Raw genomic sequence first — 21,683 nt, forward strand, 5'->3', positions numbered from 1 at the left:
GATGTCCATCCATATTATCCAATTCATTGTGTTGGCAGCTATTAAGTGTGAAAATGCTTTCACAATTAATAAGCACAATTTTAACATACTACATTAAAATACTCTAGCAAAATATGCCCACCAAATAAACCTAAATTATAATTTCTGCCAGTTTATCGTATAAATAAATACTTTGTACTATTGGTTCACTCTAAAACTACACTCTTTTAGAATAGAGTATCCTCATCCTCATCCTCATCCTATCTCTAGTTTTTTATCCAAATACCCAAGTTTTAATTAGCTACTCCTAGTAGCAAAAGAAAACCACATATTTAAGTCCTTGTTTAGTTGAGGAAAATTTTTGGATTTAGTTATCACATCGGATATTCGGACATACATCTGAAGTATTAAACGTAGTCTAATAACAAAATAAATTACAGATTTCGTTAGGAAACTGCGAGACGAATTTATTAAGCCTAATTAATTCATCATTAGTAAATATTTACTATAACACCGCATTGTCAAATCATGGCGCAATTAGGCTTAAAAGATTCGTCTCGCAATTTACACACAAACCGTGTAATTTTTTTCCCACATTTAATACTCCATGCATGTGTCCAAACATTCGATGTGATGGGTGAAAAGTTTTTGTTTTGAGAACTAAATAAAAGCTGTGTTTAGTTCGTGTGCTAATTTTTTTTAAATATACGGACACACATTTTAAGTATTAAACATAAACTAATAACAAAACAAATTACATATTCCGCCTGTAAATTGCGAGACAAATTTATTAAGCCTAATTAATCCGTCATTAGCAAATATTTACTGTAGCATCACATTGTCAAATCATGGTATAATTAGGCTCAAAAGATTCGTCTCGTGATTTCCATGCAAATTGTGTGATTAGTTTTTTTCGTATATATTTAATGCTCCATATATGTGTACAGATATTTGATTTGACGGAAAAATTGAAATTTTTTTTTAAAAAAATTGAACCTAAACACGGCGAAAGCCTAAGTCAAACCATCCCAAGAGAGTAGAGTAGTGCAACAAACTTTTATATATATTCACCCTCGTGCCACGGAGCCGCACACAGCAAAGCCCGAAAACAGAGGAAGAAGAAGTATACTCCTCCACTAGGAGGGGTTCACAGAATCTCCAGCCGCAAAGGATACTTCCAACTCCGCCGCCCATTCAAAATCTCCGCCACCTCCCAATCCAAACCCCTCCTCCTCGACGATTCCAAAACCATCGATCCGCTCGCCCCGCCGCGCCGCCGACCATCGCCATCGCCATTGCCATCTCGCCAGATTCACCTCCTTTCCTTGCCGCCTCCGGGAGGGACTCCAAGAAACCGCGAGAAGAAAGCCATGGTGCAGAGGAAGCAAGCGCGCAAGAAGCCCAAAGATTCTCAACTTGGTTCCAACGACGGGTTGCCGGCGGATCACGCGCGCGGTGGCGCCATTGTGCGGACGGCGCTCCCGAACTACATGAGGGCGACGAGCAGCTCGGACGCGAGGGGTGGAGGGCGGGAGGCGGCGGCGGCCACCGGCGCGCCGCCGCGGAGGGAGCGGGGCGCGGCGAGAGGGAAGGCGATGGTGCTCGCCGACGGGGGTGGTCCGTTCGTGAGCAGGGCGACGTGCTCCTCCGCCATGAGGGGGCTCGGGCGCGGGCTCGGGCTCCGCGGCGGGGCGGCGCACGCCTGCCCGTACTCCTACTGCTCGTTCAAATGCCACGCCGCCGACGCGGACGTGGTTCCCCTCAGAACCCTCGTGGCATCGCGGAGGCGGCTGATCAAGACGCAGCAGAGCATGAAGCTCAAGGGCGCGTCCCCGTTCCGCAAGCCCAGCAACGGCGGCGGCGCCGCCGATGGCTTCTTCGTCGAGATATACTCCGGCGCCGCCGCCGCAGCCGCACCGACGGTGAGCTCGGGCGCGAGCTGCAGTGATCTCTCCACGGAAGACAATGACGCCGCGGTCAGGGAGGGGGAGTATGCCGTGTTCGATCATCGGAGTCGCGGGGATGACGAGGACAAGGCGCGGGATTCGGATGGTTCAGTGGACGGTTCTTGCGGATCCAGTGATGTGATCTCGGGTGGTTCGGTCGATTTGTTCGTGACGAAATCTCGCGGCGGCAAACAAGAAATCGATGGAGGGAAGGGGATTTACCTGGATCAAGAAGCAGAGGACTTTGATGCCTGCAAGTCAGACATTTCAGAGGAGCTGGATGCAAAATATGAAGGTGAAATTTCTTTTCTCAAATTGCTTCAGTTGATGCTAAATCTCATATACATTCTGAAATCCTGAAACCACTGTAAATTGACGATGAACAATGGGATAATTCTGCAGATGGTGGTGTCGATGCTTCAAATGGATCTTCAATTGATGACATATCCTCCGCATTCGGTGGAATGAACTTCAAAGATGCATGTCCTGATCCCACTGGTGCAGCAAGCAGTCAGAGAAAAAGGTGGAACATTGCTAAGAGGACAACATCTGAGCAGGGGGAGAAAATGCGCCTCTTTAATCCCAGGGCTCCCAATTTCCTCCCGGTGGAGCCTGATCCAGAGGCTGAAAAGGTTGATCTCAGGCATCAGATGATGGGTGATCGGAAGAATGCCGAGGAATGGATGGTTGATTATGCGCTTAGGAGGGCAGTGAACAAATTAGCCCGCGCTCAGAAGAGGAAAGTTGAGATGCTTGTCCAGGCCTTTGAAACTGTTCAACAGGATGATGATAAGAAAAGCATCACACTTACAAAGTCTTCGCAACCATGCAGATGACTACTCTTAGAGGTAAGAACAAAGAGCAATAGGGTAAAAATTCTTCTGGAGGCAGAATTTGTGCTTCTAATTTTTTGCATATGATTGATGATTGATTGATCTTTTACGCGCTTTTGTAGGCCTTGCACTTTAGCTGGAACTAATCACCATCTCGAGGTTCTAACTCAGTGGTCACTGCAATATTAGTGCCAGAGACCTGCTCGACAAGGATAGAGCTGCTTAATATCACTGAGGTGATGAGATCTCGATCTGGTAGTTGAGCTTTATGGAGCACAATGAGTTGATTAGTGTAGTACATTAGGGCATGTACATTTAAGTCTCGTGTGCTCTTGTCGATATATTAGTAGTGATCAATAATAGTAAGTGTACGAGACTTGCGAAGTGGCAAGAGTGTTGGGATGTATTCCTTGGGCAAAGATCAATAAAACTCTTATTGACAGCGTTTGTTCTCCCTACAATAGCATGACTTGATTATCTATGAGTACAGAGCTATTATTATCGATTCAATTTTTCCTATATTTCCTGTAATCACTAACAAAAGATGCATATCTTTCTCCATCTTAATAAGTTATGTCCATTCCTTATTTCCAATAAGTTCTGAGCTGTGACTAACTTGACTGACATGTGATGGCAAGTTTAAGTTGCTTTTCAGAATACCACTAGGAGCTATAGTAAAGTGATGGGCCTGAACTTGCTGGGAACTAGAAATCAGAATTGGATATGTGACAGCAGTCTCTGTGCAAGTGTGTTGACAATAAGACGGTGCCAAACTTGCTGGGAACAAGAAATCAGAATTGATATGCGAGTATGTAACCTGAATACATGTCATGTAACAAGTAACAGGGAAGGAAAAACTCTGTTGCCTGGTCATTTGGTGCATAGGTTCTGATGTAAATTTAACGACTGGATTGGGTAAAAAAAAAAAAAAACTCCAATCCAATAAACTGAATCTATTCAGAATAACATGTACCGTCAGAAGTGCCAATCAGCCGATTGGCATGTCAGGACTCAGGAGTATTTCATTCAACTGAGTCAGGAGCAACCAAGCAAAAGACCCAAGGAAGACATTCACAGTTCAGATTCAAGATAACGGTACTGTATAAAATATCAATGAACGCTCCAACCAGATCAATCATGTATATTCATGAATGAATGGTATTAATATTGGAAACCAACACTCACAACATGCAACGGATAGAAGTGTTGATGTTCTCACCAACCTGGTACATGTCGAAAAGAGGTGCTGAGCTTGATGCACCAATCGCACCAACCACATGTAATATAAGCGGGCCACTTACTGACATGAGCTGTCAAACTGAAATTACCAAGGACCATTCACCATATCAACATTCAACATTACATAAGTAGGGCAGTAGCAACATTCAGGAGTGGCTCGAACCTTCTCAATTGATAAAAAAAGTAACACTTCCTGGAACCAGAAGATGCAAAGTTACAATGCAACTGTCATACATCAGACTTTCTGCAGAAGATATTCAGGAAGTTATCATCTTAGCATCTGCCAAAGTTCTAGTGAAATGTGTGTGTGCATACTGCGAGTTAGAGATACAAAACCGGTTATATCTAGCAGGAAAAGGAAAGGCTTATATGATCAATGAAACCTTAGTTACAAGATTTACAATTACATTCTTAATAATTTCTTGGTCTTTGAGGCTTAATTAAGCCTTCTGAGTTTGAAACAGCAAATCAGGGTTGCGAGATCAAGGAATTGAATCGCTTCCATCTCCAACAACACCCCTGAATCACCATCTTCCTCAATGTTCAGCAAACTGAAATTCGACACAAGTAGCAACTAGGCCAGACATAGGATTGGTAGTGCTCACAATTCCGCCAACTTGTTTATGAATCTCCTGTCAATTCTTCACTAACTTTCACATCTGGGCATTCATGCAACAAAATCACAAGATCCTTTGAGAGGCTTTGCAACCTACTGGAATCTGTAGCTCTCTTTAATGTTGCATCTGGTTCCTCTGATGAATGGCTACTCCGAAGAATGCTCTCATGAAACATCTGAAGTGCGTCTTCTGCTGAAATTTCTTGCACAGAATTATTCAGATCTTGGAGTTGTCCTCTGCACTGGACATTGGGGAACATCTTTTCCTTCAAGTTGTCTGGGAGACTAGCTAATGCACTGTTTTAAGGACAATAAACAGAAAACCAAATTAATTAGAATGCTACAAGAAGCTGTGTACAAGAACTACACTTGGAATGACATATCCTTTTTTACCTGGTAATCCCACGAACAAGTCCCCACTTATAGCCAACATGCACAGATTGCCCAAACCCAACATTGAAGCCCTCTTGGGCAATGTCCTTCTGTCCTTCAGCTATACCATCCCTGTATCCCATCTAAAGAAAAATGGAAAGCTTTACACATTCTGGTTCAAACATGAGTTCACAATTCATAACTAAATAAATATATTGCAGAAAAGATGATTTACATGGAACACAAGAATTTCACAGATTCCTGTAGGAATAGGGCAAAGTTCCCATAATCCAATTGATGCCTTTGGTCATACCTTATGAAACTGGTTCTGCCTGTGAGCCCACTCTCTGTCTAATGTGGATCCATGACCAGGAGAATCCGAAACATCATCCCATACATCATCATCAGCGATAGCATCATCATCAAACGCATTGCCTGAACAAAACACACGCAAATCAACTTTATTGTAACATGACATACTTCTAGAGTTCTAGTTCCTTTGCTTTGTATTATCAACAAACACAACCACCATTTGAACATAGCAGGCTGCTTTATAAGCAGTTCAAATATATAAATACATAGCAGCATGTGCAGCGACACGAACCAGGATGAGAAATTTCACTGTCCTTCAGAGCTGATGATTCAACGTGTAACTCTCCAAGGGAAGCTGTCAAACCGCTCAAATCCTCCGAACCTGCCATTGAAGAAGCAACCTGCAACTGAAAGAAAGATGAAAAAAAAGGACAAGATCGATCAGACGAGATGCAGAACAAAGTATGCAACGGATAAGAGCGAGAGGGAGGTGTAGGTGACCCGCTGCGGCCCTGTCGCCGGGAGCGAAGTTGGCTAGCCGGCTGGCTGCGTGGCTGGGGCAGCGTTTGGCGGGCTGCCGGCCTAGGGGCGCTATAGCAGGCAGCAGCACGGCGGATGGATGGGGAGGATGGCCGGATACGGGGACGGAGACGGAGAAGGGGAGGGCAGCCCGCCGGCGGCGGCGGCGCGGCGACGTGCGGTGCGATGCGTGGGTGGGGAATTTCAGTGACGCGGAGACGAGAGGCGAGCTAGTGGTATGGGCCATGATGGCTGATGGCCCAAGTGACTTTCAGCTCCCACACATCCAAGCCCAAATTTCGTATCGGCCTATTTCGTCTTCCTCCTTCCCGCTAGAATCCGGTTCGACGACGACGATCACATCACGCCATGGCCGCCTCCCGTCCGTGCGTTCATCATCATCATCAGCAGCTCTTGCAGTAAATAATAGCTCTTGCATGACCATTGTTGGTTATCATCAGCTCTTGCAGTAAATAACAGCTAAATCTTTTGCTGCCAGTATACATCATCGTCAAGTATGTAATGCGTATATTGAATCAGGGAGACTCACCGCATGACAGTTAGGCACTTTTGCATTGTTAAAACTTGAAAATGGGAAACCGATTAGTAAGTCCAAGAATTTAGCAGCCAAGTAATCTTATTGTATGTGACATAGTATGCTATGAAGATCTGTAGTAAACTGGCTATGTAAGTTAACTGGCCTTGTTTATTGGGTAGTGAAAACTTGGCCTGTTAATTAACTGATCTGAGCCATGTTCTGTTGATTTAACTTAAGATTATCTGGGCCTAAATGGCCAAATGAATGCAACTTGAAAAGTACGGTTGAGCAGTAGTACATGTACATCTGTACACGTGCAGTAAAAGAATTCAAAGCCATGGTTCGTGAAACAATCAAAAGTACTAAAGTCTAAAAGAGCCTCAAATTTACAGTGCTTTACATAGGTAGTACAAAGACAAAAAAGTTGCACGTTAATAGTACGAAATCAGATTAATCACAAACAGGGTTTTTCAAGGAAAAGATCTTCCCATTAGGGCATGGACTGCCATTTCTGGTGATGTCTAAAATTTTCCTTTTGATATGCTCTTTGGAGTTATACATCTATAAACATCAGGTTTCACATTCAGTTATACATCTATAAACATCAGGTTTCACATTCACATTTACATGGAGTCAGGAGTACAATGTACATAGCTTCAATTCTTTTTGTTTGGATACTCCCTTGGTCCAAAAATAGTTGACCCAATCCTCACACTTGTGCTACCCATCTCTATCTGAATAAAACCAACATAATGATGAAAATCAAAACTGCTTAGCTAAAGGATCAAACAGGGAACTCTGAACCTAATTTCGTGACTTTGATTTGATATTCACCTATAGACACGATTACATGAATGAAAAGTATTTCTTACCGCTTGCTCAAAGTCACCAGACATTCCCATGGAGAGTTCAAACTGTTCTGCCGGCATATCAATGGCCTTACAAACTTCAAGTTTACAATTTACCAGTGCCTGTATTCAGATAACACATCTTATGGAAAGTGAAATGCAGAGCTACATTTGAGATGATATTATAATGGAAACCCACCTTAAAATTTTCTGGTGTTGAGGAGTAGTCTTTCATTCCTATTGTCATGAGACCTGAAAATATTAGGTGTGGGCATGCTAACTTCACATGCTTGGCAAGCTCGACGCATCTGGAGGGATCAATACCAGATTTTGCTGAATAAATGAAAATATTTCCTTGTTAAATTCATTGCTACCATGAAAGTCAGATACAATACATTACACTGCACTTTCTGATGTAATGGTATGACTGTAATGATGTCAGATTAGTTTAACCGATGATGACTTTAAACATGTCAAATGATATGCCAGAAAACTAAAACTATGCTATTAGATCAAGCTAAACAGGAAATGAGATTCCATAGGTCTTCAAGATAGGGATTTTCAAGATTTTCGTTTTTTTTTTCTGTACTCACATTCTTCTCCACTAGTGTTTACTTGTACCAAAACTTTCAAAGGATCCCTTCCCAAGCTACTAACAGCACGATCAAGGTGGTTAGCAATCTGAAAGTATGTCAACATCATGTATCAATTGGCATATCCATATAATATCATCACAAGGAGCAGATAAGCATCAAAGCATTATTGGGAAAAAAAAAGAGATAAGCATGCTGCAATATACTAGTGTGGTGTAATTTATAATGAACTGAACCCTTAAAAGTGTTCGGAGCTTAAGCTGCTTACCTTTACATTATCTACACCCTCAACCATGTGAAGATTTGGAACAGCAGCTGCAGAACAGAATAAGAGGTATTAAGACAGAGCAACATATGTCCTGTAATGGTTAGTTCCTTATGGACCTAAGTCCCTGTGTACAGGCTGCACTTACCGAGGGACACGTAGAGGTTCATTTCAACCATCATTTTGAAAAAAGGTAGGAGTTAATACTAGTGTTTTAGCCTAATAAGCATGCTAGAATATGCATTTGAAGCTCGAGTGAAGAGACTGACAACTCAGTTCACTGGAGAGTGGATACTGGACTATAAATCTATAATGTGATGATGGTTACAATGTAATCTCAACCTTTTTACAGAAACATTTTTCTTTGAAAGTATCAGGGGAGTAGCATAGACGATGGCGGCTTGAACATTATCACGAGATAAAAGAGTTTATTAGAATGTATTGATGTTCTTGTTACTACACTATATTCTGCACATCGGCACTTGGACGAAAACATCAGTGAGTGTAGGAGTTTTGCATCACCAATCATCATTTTAAGGTAGTGAACTCTATCATCAGTTAACCATTATATAACTGTTACTTTTCCCTCTCTCTAAAATAGATATATTGAAGAAAAATGGCAGGTTATCCATGTGATATGTGTTCTTCAGTACGAACCGATACTGCATGATGGGAATTGGTTAGAAAACTAGTAGAAGTCAAGAAATTAACCATACCTAACAGTGATTTCACCTTGTTACTCTGCAGGTGGCCGATGAAATGCCACCGGATATCTTCTGGAAGCTGCAACAATGGCAGAATCAATCAGCCACAAGTCAAGTCGTTTCCAAATGGCGGATTCCGCAAATCCACGAAGAAAATCAAACTCCGAACCTGCGGCGCCTTGGTGACGAACTCCTGGACGTAGTTCTCGCCGAAGCAGCGGTGGCCGGCGTCGTAGAGCTCCCGCACCATCGACACCGGCTTCGTCTTCCCCACCGCCACCACCCGCACCGCCTCCGCCGCGCGCCCCGACCGCTCCGCCGCCTTCGCCGCGCGCCCCAGCACCGCCCGCAGCGCCTTCGCCGCCGCGCCCTCCGCCGCAGCCGCCGCCATCCCTCCTCCTCCTCTTCCTCGGCGACCTCTCCTTCTCCGATGGTGGCCTATCGCCTCTGTGCCCACACAAATCCGCGGCTAAAGCCGAGCCGCGTCGCAACACGAGCCGAGCCGAGCCGACCCGGGGTGAGATGGGCCTTGGCCCATGATGGTGAGTGGGCCGAGCCATTTGAGCGCGAGCCGCACGTGTCGAGCTCGAGCCGCGCCACGTTTCACCCCCGGCTCTCCTCCGGCCGCCACGTCGCCGGCTCCGGCCAGCACACCGGCGATCTACTAGTTTCCGTGGTAGAGGCGATGCCGCCGCGGGGTTGTCGAGGCGGCGGAGGTTGCGGCGGGGATGGACGCGGAGGGGTTGCTGGCGTCGGCGGCGATCAACCTGGGCCTGGCGCTGGTGGCGCTCTCGCTCTTCTCCTTGCTCAAGAAGCAGCCCGGCAACGCGCCGGTGTACCTTGCGCGGCGGATGGCCGCCGGTGGCGGTGGGGGCGGGCTGCCGCTCGGCCACGGGCGGTTGACCCCGTCGTTCCGGTGGATCCGCGCCGCGCTCCGGCTCTCCGAGGACGACGTGCTGCGGCGCCACGGCCTCGACGCGCTCGTCGTCGTCCGCCTCTTCAAATTCGGGTAAGAATGTGTTCTACTGATCTGCATCTACTCTGAGAAAATTGCTAATGTTACTCTGCTTGCTCTCTCAATAGGAGTATTTTACTAATTTCTTTGTAAGAATGTAGGATCAAGTGCTTCGCTGTTTGCTCAATCGTTGGATTGTTCATCCTTGCACCAACAAATTATTCCTGTGAAGGTCTACAAGACACCAAAAGGTCAAATTCAATGGAACTTTTCACGGTATCCAATGTGGCAAGGGGTTCTAACAGGTTAGCTATTCTGCAGCTTCCTTTCACCCTCCTCTCCAGGTATTCTTCAGAGTCAGAGTAGTCAGGTCGAAAATGCTAGTGTTTCAGAGATCAGTGGAGGAAACCCATTCTTGTGAATCAAACGTTCATGAATTGCTCTCTGGTTATAATTTCCAATTTAAATGAGTAGTTTTCTCCAATAGAGCAAGCTGTTTTGCTTTCAATACAAGTTTTCACAAGGGACACTGGCATATCTTGTTTAAGCTGATAGACTACAGAGTGTTAATGATAGTACATAGGAGTTGAAAGTTCATCAGATAAGTATTGCCTAGCAATCAGCATGGTGCCAATCTCTTAACTGAGTTAGTTCTTTGTCACAACAGGCTTTGGGTGCATTTTGCATGCCTCTGCTTCATATCATTCTATGTGGTGTATTTGCTTCATAAGGTACGTGTTTATAAAAATCTTACAATTGATCCAATTGTTACAATCTTACAATTGATCCTGTTGTGTTTTCTCCCCTGTTCAGTTGTGAAAATTGATGTTGAAATTTTGATCACCCACCATTTGAAAATATTTTGCTATTTTTTATTTACTATCCTATTCCTAAGCAAGTATTCTTGATTTCGTTTCAACTATTACATAACTATGCTGTTCAATACATATGTGGCACTGGCATCTTGAATTGAACCAGGAGCACAAAGAAATGTCCAGCAGAAGAATTGCACATTTGAAGTATCACAGGAAACGGCCTGACCAATATACCATTTTAGTTCGAGGAATTCCACTATGCCCAGATCATGGAACTTATGGGTGTTATGCTGACCACTTCTTCTCAAAGCACTACCGAACATACCAATCGTATCACATAGTACACGACATTGGAAACATCAAGGCACTTCAGGTGAGTAATTAATACATTGAGGTAGAAGTTGTAATCTGTGCCATACTTAAGTGACTATTACTACACTATTAATGTGCCTTTGCATCATTACAGAAGTTGGCATCCTCCCTTGAGGACAAGATAAAGAGGAAAAGAGAAACCAGAAGATGTAACTTTTGGAAGTGGATCTGGTTTAAGTTGACATTAGAAGCGATAGATACTCGCAAACTGGAAGAAAAACTGAAGAACGTCCATCACTCTATCCGCCTCCTACAGTGTGAAAATATGCTTAAACGGAAGGTATTGCATTCTCATGTATTCTCCAATCCACTTGCTTGTGCCAATAGTATCTTCAATGTTGGTGTTGCGAAACAGAGAGAATGAAGGCACCTATTTATATTGAGAATTATTTGTATCACATACTAATTTTGCTTTCAACTCCAGGAATTACCGGTTGCTTTTGTCTCATTCAAATCACAGCTGGATGCTGCCCAAGCTGCCGAAATGCAACAGCATGTCAATCCTCTGTCCTTGGTGACAACATATGCTCCTGAACCACCTGATGCACTATGGACAAATCTGGCTATTCCTTTCTGCCGTATTGCTATATACAAACTTGGTGTCTTCATTGCTGCGTTTCTGCTAATAGTGTTCTTCACCATCCCTGTCACAGCTGTGCAAGGGATAGTACAATTTGAGAAAATTAAAATATGGTTTCCACCGGCTAGAGCTGTGGAACTTATGTTAGTGGCCAAAACTTTAATATATTGTGATGCAGTAGGCAATGTTAGCATGTAGTACCGTGGTATAACAACATTGATTTATATGATACTTTTGTCATCTTGCAGACCAGGTTTGAATTCTGTCGTAACTGGGTATCTTCCAAGCATGATCTTGAATGGCTTTATCTACTTGATTCCCTTCGCGATGCTTGGCATGGCATCATTTGAGGGATGCATTGCAAAAAGTCAGAAGGAAATCAAGGCCTGCAACATGGTATTTTACTTCTTGTTAGGGAATGTTTTCTTTTTGAGCATTCTTTCTGGTTCTCTACTCCACCAGATAGGAGAATCCTTTACACATCCAAAAGACATACCTAGCCGTCTGGCCCGTGCTGTTTCTGCACAGGTAAAGCAAAGAAAAAAAAAGGTTGTACTGTATCTATGTTCCACAGCAGCCATTCAATTTATCCATTTGCTTGCTTTGCAGTCAGATTTCTTCATCACATACATTTTGACCGACGGCATGTCAGGGTTTTCCTTGGAGGTTCTTCAGTTTGGTTTGCTTACATGGCATTTCTTCAAGGCACATTCAATTGGACATAGTGAGCAGCCATATCTTTATGGCTTCCCTTACTACAGAGTTGTGCCCATCGTTTCCCTTGCAGTATTGATTGGGTTGGTCTATGCTGTTGTTGCGCCTCTTCTACTTCCAATTCTTGTTATCTACTTTTTGCTTGGTTACGCAGTGTACATCAACCAGGTAAATTTAATTCATAATACTTGCTGCTTTTCATATTTGCGTTTCTCTTTAGCGACTTCAAGTTGATTTAAGCTGGCAATACTTTTTTCTTAATAAATTAAAAATAAGCTTCATATTAAAGTTATTCAATTTTGCATTACTTGCAAAGCAGCATTACATAGATTTTAAAAAATACAGAAATTTTCTACACGTGACCTCCAGCAGATTGCTTGGATGGATATGGTTCAGTCTAGCCATTTTTATGCCATCCAACCTTGGTCCTTCTATTTTATGTAGTGATTATTTGTTTGCTATCTTTTTAACAGATGGAAGATGTATATGAGATTACATATGATACTTGTGGACAATATTGGCCCAATATTCATCGCTACATCTTCCTTTCGGTCACACTCATGCAAATTACAATGCTGAAGTCGAAACCGGGGGCTTCATTCGCCACGGTTCCCTTGCTTGTGTCAACCATTTTGTTCAATGAGTACTGCAAGGTTCGGTTTCTTCCAACTTTCCTTCATCGACCGGTTCAGGTACATTCATCGCATTAATTTTATAATTCCCTTTTATGTAGTTGTTTCCTTGTTAGCGGTGTCACATTCTTTCGCGAAGCACGTATTAATCTTTGCTATTTCTTTTTGGATTTTCGTGGAAGGTTGCCAAGGAGAATGACGACCTTAATGAAGCTGAGGGGATGAGAGGTGACCTGGACCATGCCATTAGCGCCTATAAGCCACCATGGATGCGCCCGACGAACTTCTCTCCAGATTGTAGTTCGGTACAACCTTTGATCCGTTCTGTATAGTAGTGTTGGTGACACCGCTAGCTTGGTATTGGTTTTAGTCCTGTTACATAATAAGAACCAGGCAAATTTTCGTGTGAAGTTTGGCTGTTGGCAGATATAAGCTCGCATATAACAATGGCATATGCTTTTTATGTGCTCAAGGAGTCGTTTTACATGTAATTACCACGCTTTGGCTCAGTTTACTCGGTGAAAATTACAAATTCAAACAATTTTCCTCTTATAAGTGATCAGTGGATCTAACAAATGAACCCACGGACAAGCATTGCCTGACAACAGTGTAAGTGTTTACAATATAGAGCGTACGCCGTCAACCAATCAAATTCACTGGGCCAGGCAAAATGATTCTCACTTGTTACAAAACTGCTTGATAGCCTCCGTCTATGTTGAAAACCTCAGTAGCATAAGAACTAATACAACACGAGCAGCATAAATAGGGAGCAGAAACAAGCTGTTAGGTGGACAGGTTTGTTACAGCACAGCCCGTTCAGTCCAAGGGCAGCAAAATGTATCCTAGCCGACGGTGCAAGAGATAAGAACAATCCTAACTATCATTATCCAAGATATCCGTCTCCGTTTGCTGGAGACTCCTCTCTTCCTCGAATACGATCATACTACATATGTTTTACCGCATGGAAAATAGAAGGCTTCCAATCATCATTGCACAGTTACAAGAGATCATTGCGGCGCTGAACCGCGAGGCGGTGGATGCTGTGGGGGTGGCGGCGGAAGGCCCACATTGCCCATACCCGGCTGCGAAGATTGACCAACAAGCAGCAACGTCACTAAATAATTCTCAGCATGTGAGCAACATAAATATATAACAAAATCACCTTAAGGTCCAACAAACTCATTGAAATGTAATGTTCTGGTTTTACCTGATATGAGCTCAGACCAGGGATGGATGTCATCTGTGCTTGTGCTTGTGGAGGCATTTTTCCCTGAGGCCTGTTGTACATGCCTCCCATAGGAAAGTTTTGCATGCCAGAAGCACTAGATCCACCTTGAATATTTCCCATTCCATTTGGAAAGCCACCCATTGGAGGCATATTACTAGGAGGGCCCTGGTGTGTCTGATTCATGCCAATCAAGTGCTGTGGCATTTGAGGCATCATCTGGTTTGATGAACCTTGTACTTGCATTGCCTGCAAAGTGGAAATATCAAAATCAATATATCAGCTGTCAATCTAGCAGTTGTTAGCACGTTTCTTTACTTGCAACAAAAGATCTTGCAGAGAACAGAACGTTTAGGTAATACTAAATTACCATTGGGTGAGGCATAGGTGGTAGTGGTGGATTCACTGGTGGTGGACCTGACATTGATGGAAGCTGAGGAAGTGGTGCTCGAGATCCTTGCGCGTGTGGAAGCATGTGTGCTGGGGGCTGCAATTGAGGCATATTTGGAGGTGGTGGTCGAGGAAATTGAGGATGCTGCTGCTGCATCTGTTGATATTGCTGTTGCTGCCCACCGGCTAGAAGAGATGGATGGGGACCTGGAGGCAAGGGAGGTTGCCCAGGTGGAAGGCCAGGTATCGATGGCCTCTGCTCTCCATGATCAGATCCATCAAGAGGCATTGCGACCCCAATGCCAGGAATTGTGCCTTCATTTCGTGATAATCCAGTATTAAATGGTCCAGGTGTTGTTGAAGGTTCAGGCATCTGGAATCCACCCATAGCACGGCCAGCAAAAGCAGGATGTTGGTCACCGTAACCTGAAACATAATAGCAGTTTATTATATGTATCAAACATTTCTTGTCTGGTCCCAAATAAAAAAAAACACCGAGACATGTGCAGTAAGTGAACAAGTGATGTCCATCAAATTGTCTAACTAATCATCCATCAAAGGCATGTGGTGACTCGTGGTATTTTGTAATATGAATAGAACAAGAAGTTGAATAAACCAAGAAAGAAGCTCAACAAAAGGAAAAGCTACCTTGCATCTGTCCGCTGTTGTATTTATCGCGGGTAAGATCACCAGGCCTATTTCTACACCAAAATCGCGTAGCATGATCATTGCCCCCACTGAACGGAAGTGACAATTGTATCAGTGAAATCTGACGCATTGCACAGCATAATGAGATAAAAGGAGAAACAGAAATAGCAGTTAGAATCATTGAGATGCAGAAATAAGGAATAAGTAAACATAATTATGTTTCCATATCCATATCTGCAATTATAGGTTAGAAGAATAAAAATAACTCAAGAAAAAGACGAGCATAAATCTAAACTGCAAATTCAGAATTTTGTATCTGTAACTCTGGCAGTACCTGCAAAGTAGATAACCAACAGGATGCCAGGCAAGGTCCCACACACTATTGTCATGTGCGTTATTTATCTCTATCTGTGGAGTTTCATGGCTGCCAATCAATTGAAATTTTAATTTAGTCAGATTGAGTCATTTGTAGCCAACAAAAAAATGTATTTCCTCTAAAAGAATGTAACAAGTGAAAAGTTCAAGAAGAAACTTGAAAGCTAAATATATTCATCAGACAGGTTAAGCACACAGTAAACTTAAGTAATCGTAAACACAAGCCAGAGTGGTCTAACACTACAATATCACAGTTAAACAAAAACCCAAGTTCCAATGGGAAAAGAAACTACCATGCCAACTAGAATTTTTTTATTTTAATTGCATTTCTGATGTCTTACCCAACCAACCAATGAAAGATCGCTCCATCATAGCTCCCGCTAACAAAATATTCTTCATGAAATGGATGCCATGCCAAAGCTGCATAAATAAATAAATTGAGTATATTATCTATTCAAAACAACCATGGCAAATAAGGGAGTGGCGGATATGACAATTTCCCATGCAACATTTCAGTCAGTAGTTTGATATCCATAATGCATGATTTGCAATGAAACAAATAAATTACAACTGCTGTTTGATTGAAAAATGAAAAATGTATCAAATCTTAAACTCCAGGAAGGGAACCTAAAATTCAAATTATGTAGTGAGAATCTAACCAGTCACATCCTTGTTGTGTCCACGGAAGGATTCAAGCTCTTTCATGGATCTAATATCATATAGCTGCATAAAACACATTAGCAATAGCAAGTTAGAAACTATCCAATATAGTGTGTTTTATTTAGTAGATATGAAACAAACGGAACTTATAATGTCTTATTAAGAAAACAGAAAATATTATATTGAATTCACTTAATTATGGAGAAAGCAGTAATTCTTCTCTAGACAATAGTTTCAACCACCAAATAAAACTTTGTTTCAATAATTGATTATTACTCCCTCTGTTTCACATTTAAGACGTTTTGGCCTCTCCATCTCTTGTCTAGATTCACTAGCTGTAAGAATTTGGACATGCATGAATCTATTTAAAACCCAAAACGTCTATAAAGTGAAACGGAGGAAGTAGTCATGCTGAATAGCTGTTTTTTTTTTTCTGATGATGCGTCCTAGGGACATTAAAATTTTGCATCAACATTGAGTATGAACCCCCCCATTCCCATGGTATACCTCACTAGCACAAGCATGTCAAATAGATGAGAAAACTAAGCAGTGTAAACAGAACACTTTGCAGAAAGAATGGATGAACAGAACAGGGTACACAAGCAAAAAATATTGACCTTAATAATCTGATCCTTGGAGGCAGTCAACACCCAGTTCCCATTCTGATTCCACTTTACACATTGTACAATGTTTTTATGACCATGGCTGCAGATATAGCTCATCAGGTCATCATGTGCTGATGTGTTGCTGACTTTCAACATTAGCAAAGTAATACGAACGATGAAACAATACATACAATGAACGTAGCTCTCTACCACTTTTTGCATCCCAAAGTTTCACGAGATAGTCTTTACCACCTAAATAACAAAAAATAGAATTAGCTCTACACAAATAAGCTCATTAAACTAGCAAGCATAATAACTGACCTGAAACCAGTAAAGATTTTGTAGGGTGCCAATCGACACTCTTAACATCCCAACCATGGCCTGGCTGAGTATGAAGGCAAATTCAGGTTACTTGATGGGTAAAAATAATATAAGATATCATGCAATAACTTCATGCATGCGAGGATCAAGTAGTTCGGGCTCATAGAAAAGTACAACAACATTACCAGTTAAGGATCTTTCTTCCTGGCATCTTGCAAAGTCCCAAACCTTCACAGTAGTGTCATCAGAACAGGAGCAAAACTTCAGGTCTGTTCTACAAAAGCTGTTTAAAAGATGCATTGTAACAGAGAATGAACATTAACTTGGTATAGGTAAAGTAAAGAAAAAAGCACATGGGGCTGCCATCACCTCAAGTCACGAACTGATTCTCTGTGAGCTGTTTTATTAACTTTAACATTGTTCATGTTACTTTGCCAATACCTACAAAGGAAGTCAAAACGTGCACTTGACATGTCAGTGAAAAGATCAACATGTTAACTTAAGGATCAGTATCCAACAGGGTGACAGACTGACAGTGATAAAAATTCAAAAGGCCAACATACTTGATTGCACCACCATCATCACCAGTGACCATCCAGTTCTCATTGTTACTCCAAATCATTGATCTTACAGCTTGGTCATGAGCCTATTATCAAATTCCTCCAAAAATCAGCAAACTCAATGACACATTACTAGAAAATCTGGAGCAAAATTATAGAATACCTGAAGGATCATTTCAAAATTAAAAGATTGGCCATTCCATAGGGTGAATTCACCACTCTGTGATCCCGTAATAAGCCGACGCCCTGTGGGAGTCCACTTTATCAACAAATAACGATACATTAGACACATAAATGACAAAAGGAGAAATCATATTTAGCCTAATAATATCAACGTGGTACACAATATACGAATTCAGTTAGATTACACCAATATAAAGATACTTGGAATGGAGTTATCAACCCTCTGCACTAGCTGGTGTAAAAAAATTGGAACATTTTTCAAACAGTGTGTGAGCCTATCAAGTGACATTTTAAAGTTGTACTGCCATCAATCCTTAATTCTACCATAAAAAATGTAGAAAACAAGTAAAAATATAATATACCATCAAATATATTTGATTTAAAATGGTAAGAGTAGCTGCCTACAGATAAATATAAAATTAGATTTCAGAAGAAAAGGAAGCTCAGCAATAAGGTGAATGGTGGTGAACACCTAGAAGTTAGATCGATTCTATAGTTTTCAGCATTCTGAAGGTATCGCTGTCCTTCAGTGACCATGCACTAGCCAAGGCTTAGTGGAGCTCTTTGAAAAATATAAAAATAGCAGTTGGGATACTAGGAAAGCATAGAGATGGATATCATAGAACTCACCAAGACCCGATTAATAGAGCATCGGTTCTTGTTTATTGATGAATGTACAAATTTTGCAGCAAAACTTGTTGAGGGATTATCGGGGTATGCAACAGACGGCAACATCTGAAAAAAAAAACCCACATTAATCAGGATATCCAGATACCAGACAATGTATTCAAAATACAGTAGATACAGACAATTTCATAATCATCCAAACTGAACAATTAATTCATCAAACTTAATCATCTTTTGTCCAAGATGACAGCACTACCCAGTAATCAATCCAAAACCCTTAACCAAAATAGCAGCACTCAGCTAATTAAAAGGAATGAGACATAAGTATGTTCTACGTAAAATATTGCCTGAAGACTGAAGAGTTAAAGATCTAATTTTGTCAGCTTAATCCATTGAGCACCCTCAGTTTTACGTTGTACCATGGAGGATTTATCTCACATATATATCATAAATAACATCCAGACAGATTTACATAGTTGTGGCAAAACTGAAAACTTATGCATTAATTAGCAAGCTAAATGGCCCAAAAACAACAACCAAAGACAGGATCTGATAGGCACTCTCCCTAGATAGCAACAGGAGTTTGATTAATCCACATACAACAATCCATTCATACAACAATATAGTTTTCTTTTTCTAAGACTATCATTTTTACTGCATAACATTTCCGTTTAACCAGAACCTTGACTCAAGAATATTCAAGATCTTCCCAATCATGAGATTGCAAAGGACATCAATATAATGTACATAGTGGTTTGTTGAAATCCAAATTACAAAAGAAATGTGAGCGTCAGAAGTATAAAAGTCTAAAAACAGAAAACAGTATGGCAACTATCTTTTAACATGTTGGTTACAAGCAAGGCAAATGGGTAAGGTAACATACGTCCAGAACAGCAGCTGGAGTCGGCTGCACAGTGGGCCTGTCCCTAGCATCCCGCTGCCACATGCGAGCCTGCATGTCATATACATAATGGTGATCAGTGCTAGCAGAAGAATAAGAAAAATACAGGGTGCTAGATCTTATTGCACAGAAAAATCAACTTATGAGCATTTCATATTCATGTGATGTTTGCAGCAGGCACAGTAAAAGGAGCATATAGTAAGCAAAGTTCAACTGTATAATAGGCTCCCACAAAATAGAACAAAACATATATCACTATAACTGCTTGAGAAATAAGTTTGTTATATTTATACTTGAACATAACGGACGACTGTGCTTGTGTAGTCCACTGTTCGCCGCTGGACAGGCTTCCGCATCCTTTTAGCACCGAAATTGTCCCCATAAGCTGAATTGAGCCAAAATTACGATAACATAAGAACGCGCACCAATACCGCTGCTGTGCCCCTAACCCTAGCCAGCGACGAAACTACCAAAAGAGCGGCACTGTTACCGTCGTACGGCGGCTGGTTCTGCTGCGGCGGGGGGTGCCCCTGGTGCGCGGCGTAGTCGCCGGGGATGTTGGTGGAGGACGCCGCCGAGAGCTGCCGCATCGGCGGCTGCGGCGGCGGGCCCCGGTAGAACTCCCCGCCGCCGCCGCCCCCGGCCTGAGGCGGCGGCGGGTGCTGCGGCGGAGGCGGCGGCGGCGGCGGCTGCTGCTGCTGCTGCATCATCTCCGCCGCCGCGAGCCCCGCCGACCTGAGCTAGGGTTTTGGATCCGTGCGGCGCGGGGGTTCGGGGTTCTTCCGCCGAGGAGACGCCGCGGGAGGGTGAGCTCCGTGAGGCGAGTGGTCGAGTGCTGTGCTGCCTCGCTTGCCTCGCGAGATGTATTTGGGCCATACAGGCCCACTCTGGCCTCATTTAGATGGGCCTTCAAGGCCGGCCCATCCACGTTGACGGCAAGGATTTTTAGCCCATGCGAGGCCTCTCGTGTATTTAGCTCCTGTTGCTTCCAAACCAAGGTGCCAATATTTAGCAGTCCTAAATGATACTGAGGCAAAAAGGAAGCATTTTGCAAAAGTAGAGTTTCGTCATGAAAATCGGGCTTGTAATTTTGATGCTCACAACTTAGCTAAGTTTGCTTCTACTTTACAGGAGGGGCGTTATCTTTGGTTCTCAAATCCTCCTTGTAATATGAATAGGAATGTAAATGTGGATGGTAATAAATAAATTATCCGCTCTTTCTAAAAAAAAAAAAAGCTCCTGTTGCTTCCTCCAAATAAAAGCAAACTCAAAGTAGTTTTTCTCTAAACAAATATGCGAATGGTCTAGTGCTTCTTTGGATGAAGGGTTTTTACTTTTTAGGGGAGAAATTTTGTATTTTTAGATTCCGTAGGAGATTCTACTATATTTCATGGGAATTTAAACATTCACCTAGTCTAGGCAAATCAAGCTATATAACTTCAAATTATCATAATCAATAGTGATAGTTTTATTAAGATTTATATCTGCCTAAAAAATCCATATCCGGCGAATTTTATGTCAGACACAACACGTTATATTTTCCCCCACGTCCTAAATATATGTGTTTTTGCACGTGTATTGATTTTTTGTGCTTTTATATTCCTATATATTCTATAAAAAAAGATCATTAGGCATAGATCCTCTAGACTCGTTCTGGTATTGTACATGTGGGTTTCTAGTTGAATTTGATAATTTTAGCACCGATGTCTAGTTGTTTACATAATCTAATATTATTGTATGAGTTTCTAAGTGCGTGCATATCCACGTACCATGTTGTAGTTATTGTTGAAAACGTAAAAATGAAGTTGTCGTCGACCTTCTCTTTAAGACTTTGTTTGATTCAGTTTAGGATTATTATATTCTAGATTATTATAAATAAGTCGAAACAAACAGATAACTTATTATGATAATTATTACAATCTATGAGCCAGATTACTATAATATGGTAATCCACTCTAAAGGTGCTTTCTTTAATTATTGGGTGGCTAATAGCTAATAACGATCCGGTGTTGAATAATCAAGAATTTCCCTATCTTTTTTACCAAAAGTATCCAACAGTCCAGTAGAAACAAACAACTAACAGATTATTCTATGTCGGTTTATTATAATCCAACTTATTGTAATATGGCTCAATAATCTATATTATAATAATCTTAAACCGAAACAAACAGAACCTAAATCACACTTCTCCCACAATGAAAAAAAACCACCCACTGTAAAACAGTGTCATTTTGAAAATCACTAGAAAAAAAGGGACAAATAAAACTGAACCATATAAAATATTCATCCTAATTCCTCTTAGTCATACTAAAGATATAATGTTTAAGTAGATAAAGTCTGCCATAAACGGTCTACA

At 41.9% G+C, this 21,683-nt stretch overlaps 5 protein-coding genes across 7 annotated transcripts; 2 read left to right on the forward strand and 3 right to left on the reverse strand.

Moving 5' to 3' along the window:
* The first annotated feature begins 1,077 nt into the window (after positions 1–1,077).
* On the forward strand, positions 1,078–3,205 carry LOC4325769 (uncharacterized). Its single transcript, XM_015780491.3, has 3 exons — positions 1,078–2,220; positions 2,328–2,773; positions 2,881–3,205. The coding sequence occupies exons 1-2, from the start codon at positions 1,350–1,352 to the stop codon at positions 2,759–2,761; spliced, it is 1,305 nt and encodes a 434-aa protein (XP_015635977.1). The 5' UTR covers positions 1,078–1,349; the 3' UTR covers positions 2,762–2,773; positions 2,881–3,205.
* Positions 3,206–4,150: 945 nt separating this feature from the next.
* Positions 4,151–6,056, reverse strand: LOC136351260 (uncharacterized). 2 transcript variants are annotated; one of them, XM_066306800.1, is made up of 5 exons: positions 5,799–6,056; positions 5,590–5,698; positions 5,299–5,420; positions 5,007–5,128; positions 4,151–4,910 (listed from the first exon to the last, which is right to left on the reverse strand). In XM_066306800.1, the coding sequence occupies exons 2-5, from the start codon at positions 5,684–5,686 to the stop codon at positions 4,619–4,621; spliced, it is 633 nt and encodes a 210-aa protein (XP_066162897.1). In that variant the 5' UTR covers positions 5,687–5,698; positions 5,799–6,056; the 3' UTR covers positions 4,151–4,618. The 2 variants fall into 2 exon arrangements, with proteins under 2 accessions (XP_066162897.1, XP_066162896.1); XM_066306799.1 differs by having other exon boundaries at positions 5,590–5,704.
* Positions 6,057–6,695: 639 nt separating this feature from the next.
* LOC4325770 (uncharacterized) lies at positions 6,696–9,241 on the reverse strand. Of its 2 annotated transcripts, none has more exons than XM_015778066.2 (7): positions 8,934–9,241; positions 8,777–8,843; positions 8,064–8,110; positions 7,796–7,883; positions 7,402–7,535; positions 7,227–7,325; positions 6,696–7,084 (listed from the first exon to the last, which is right to left on the reverse strand). In XM_015778066.2, exons 1-7 carry the CDS (start codon positions 9,153–9,155, stop codon positions 7,064–7,066), a joined length of 678 nt encoding a protein of 225 aa, XP_015633552.1. In that variant the 5' UTR covers positions 9,156–9,241; the 3' UTR covers positions 6,696–7,063. The 2 variants fall into 2 exon arrangements, with proteins under 2 accessions (XP_015633552.1, XP_015633477.1); XM_015777991.2 differs by having other exon boundaries at positions 6,696–7,088; positions 8,934–9,239.
* Positions 9,242–9,398: 157 nt separating this feature from the next.
* LOC4325771 (CSC1-like protein At3g54510) lies at positions 9,399–13,373 on the forward strand. Its single transcript, XM_015765807.3, has 10 exons — positions 9,399–9,773; positions 9,881–10,024; positions 10,387–10,450; positions 10,698–10,907; positions 11,001–11,186; positions 11,331–11,629; positions 11,735–12,014; positions 12,096–12,368; positions 12,674–12,892; positions 13,015–13,373. The coding sequence occupies exons 1-10, from the start codon at positions 9,493–9,495 to the stop codon at positions 13,162–13,164; spliced, it is 2,106 nt and encodes a 701-aa protein (XP_015621293.1). The 5' UTR covers positions 9,399–9,492; the 3' UTR covers positions 13,165–13,373.
* On the reverse strand, positions 13,358–20,161 carry LOC4325772 (flowering time control protein FY). The gene is made up of 18 exons (XM_015765806.2): positions 19,818–20,161; positions 19,621–19,712; positions 19,310–19,378; positions 18,430–18,534; positions 17,780–17,875; positions 17,620–17,702; positions 17,426–17,497; positions 17,242–17,339; positions 17,057–17,116; positions 16,927–16,987; positions 16,748–16,835; positions 16,130–16,193; positions 15,812–15,890; positions 15,430–15,519; positions 15,096–15,184; positions 14,428–14,873; positions 14,040–14,306; positions 13,358–13,914 (listed from the first exon to the last, which is right to left on the reverse strand). Exons 1-18 carry the CDS (start codon positions 20,035–20,037, stop codon positions 13,840–13,842), a joined length of 2,154 nt encoding a protein of 717 aa, XP_015621292.1. The 5' UTR covers positions 20,038–20,161; the 3' UTR covers positions 13,358–13,839.
* Between the last annotated feature and the right edge of the window lie 1,522 nt (positions 20,162–21,683).

Source organism: Oryza sativa, chromosome 1 (assembly GCF_034140825.1).
Source record: "Oryza sativa Japonica Group chromosome 1, ASM3414082v1".
Classification (NCBI taxonomy): domain Eukaryota; kingdom Viridiplantae; phylum Streptophyta; class Magnoliopsida; order Poales; family Poaceae; genus Oryza; species Oryza sativa.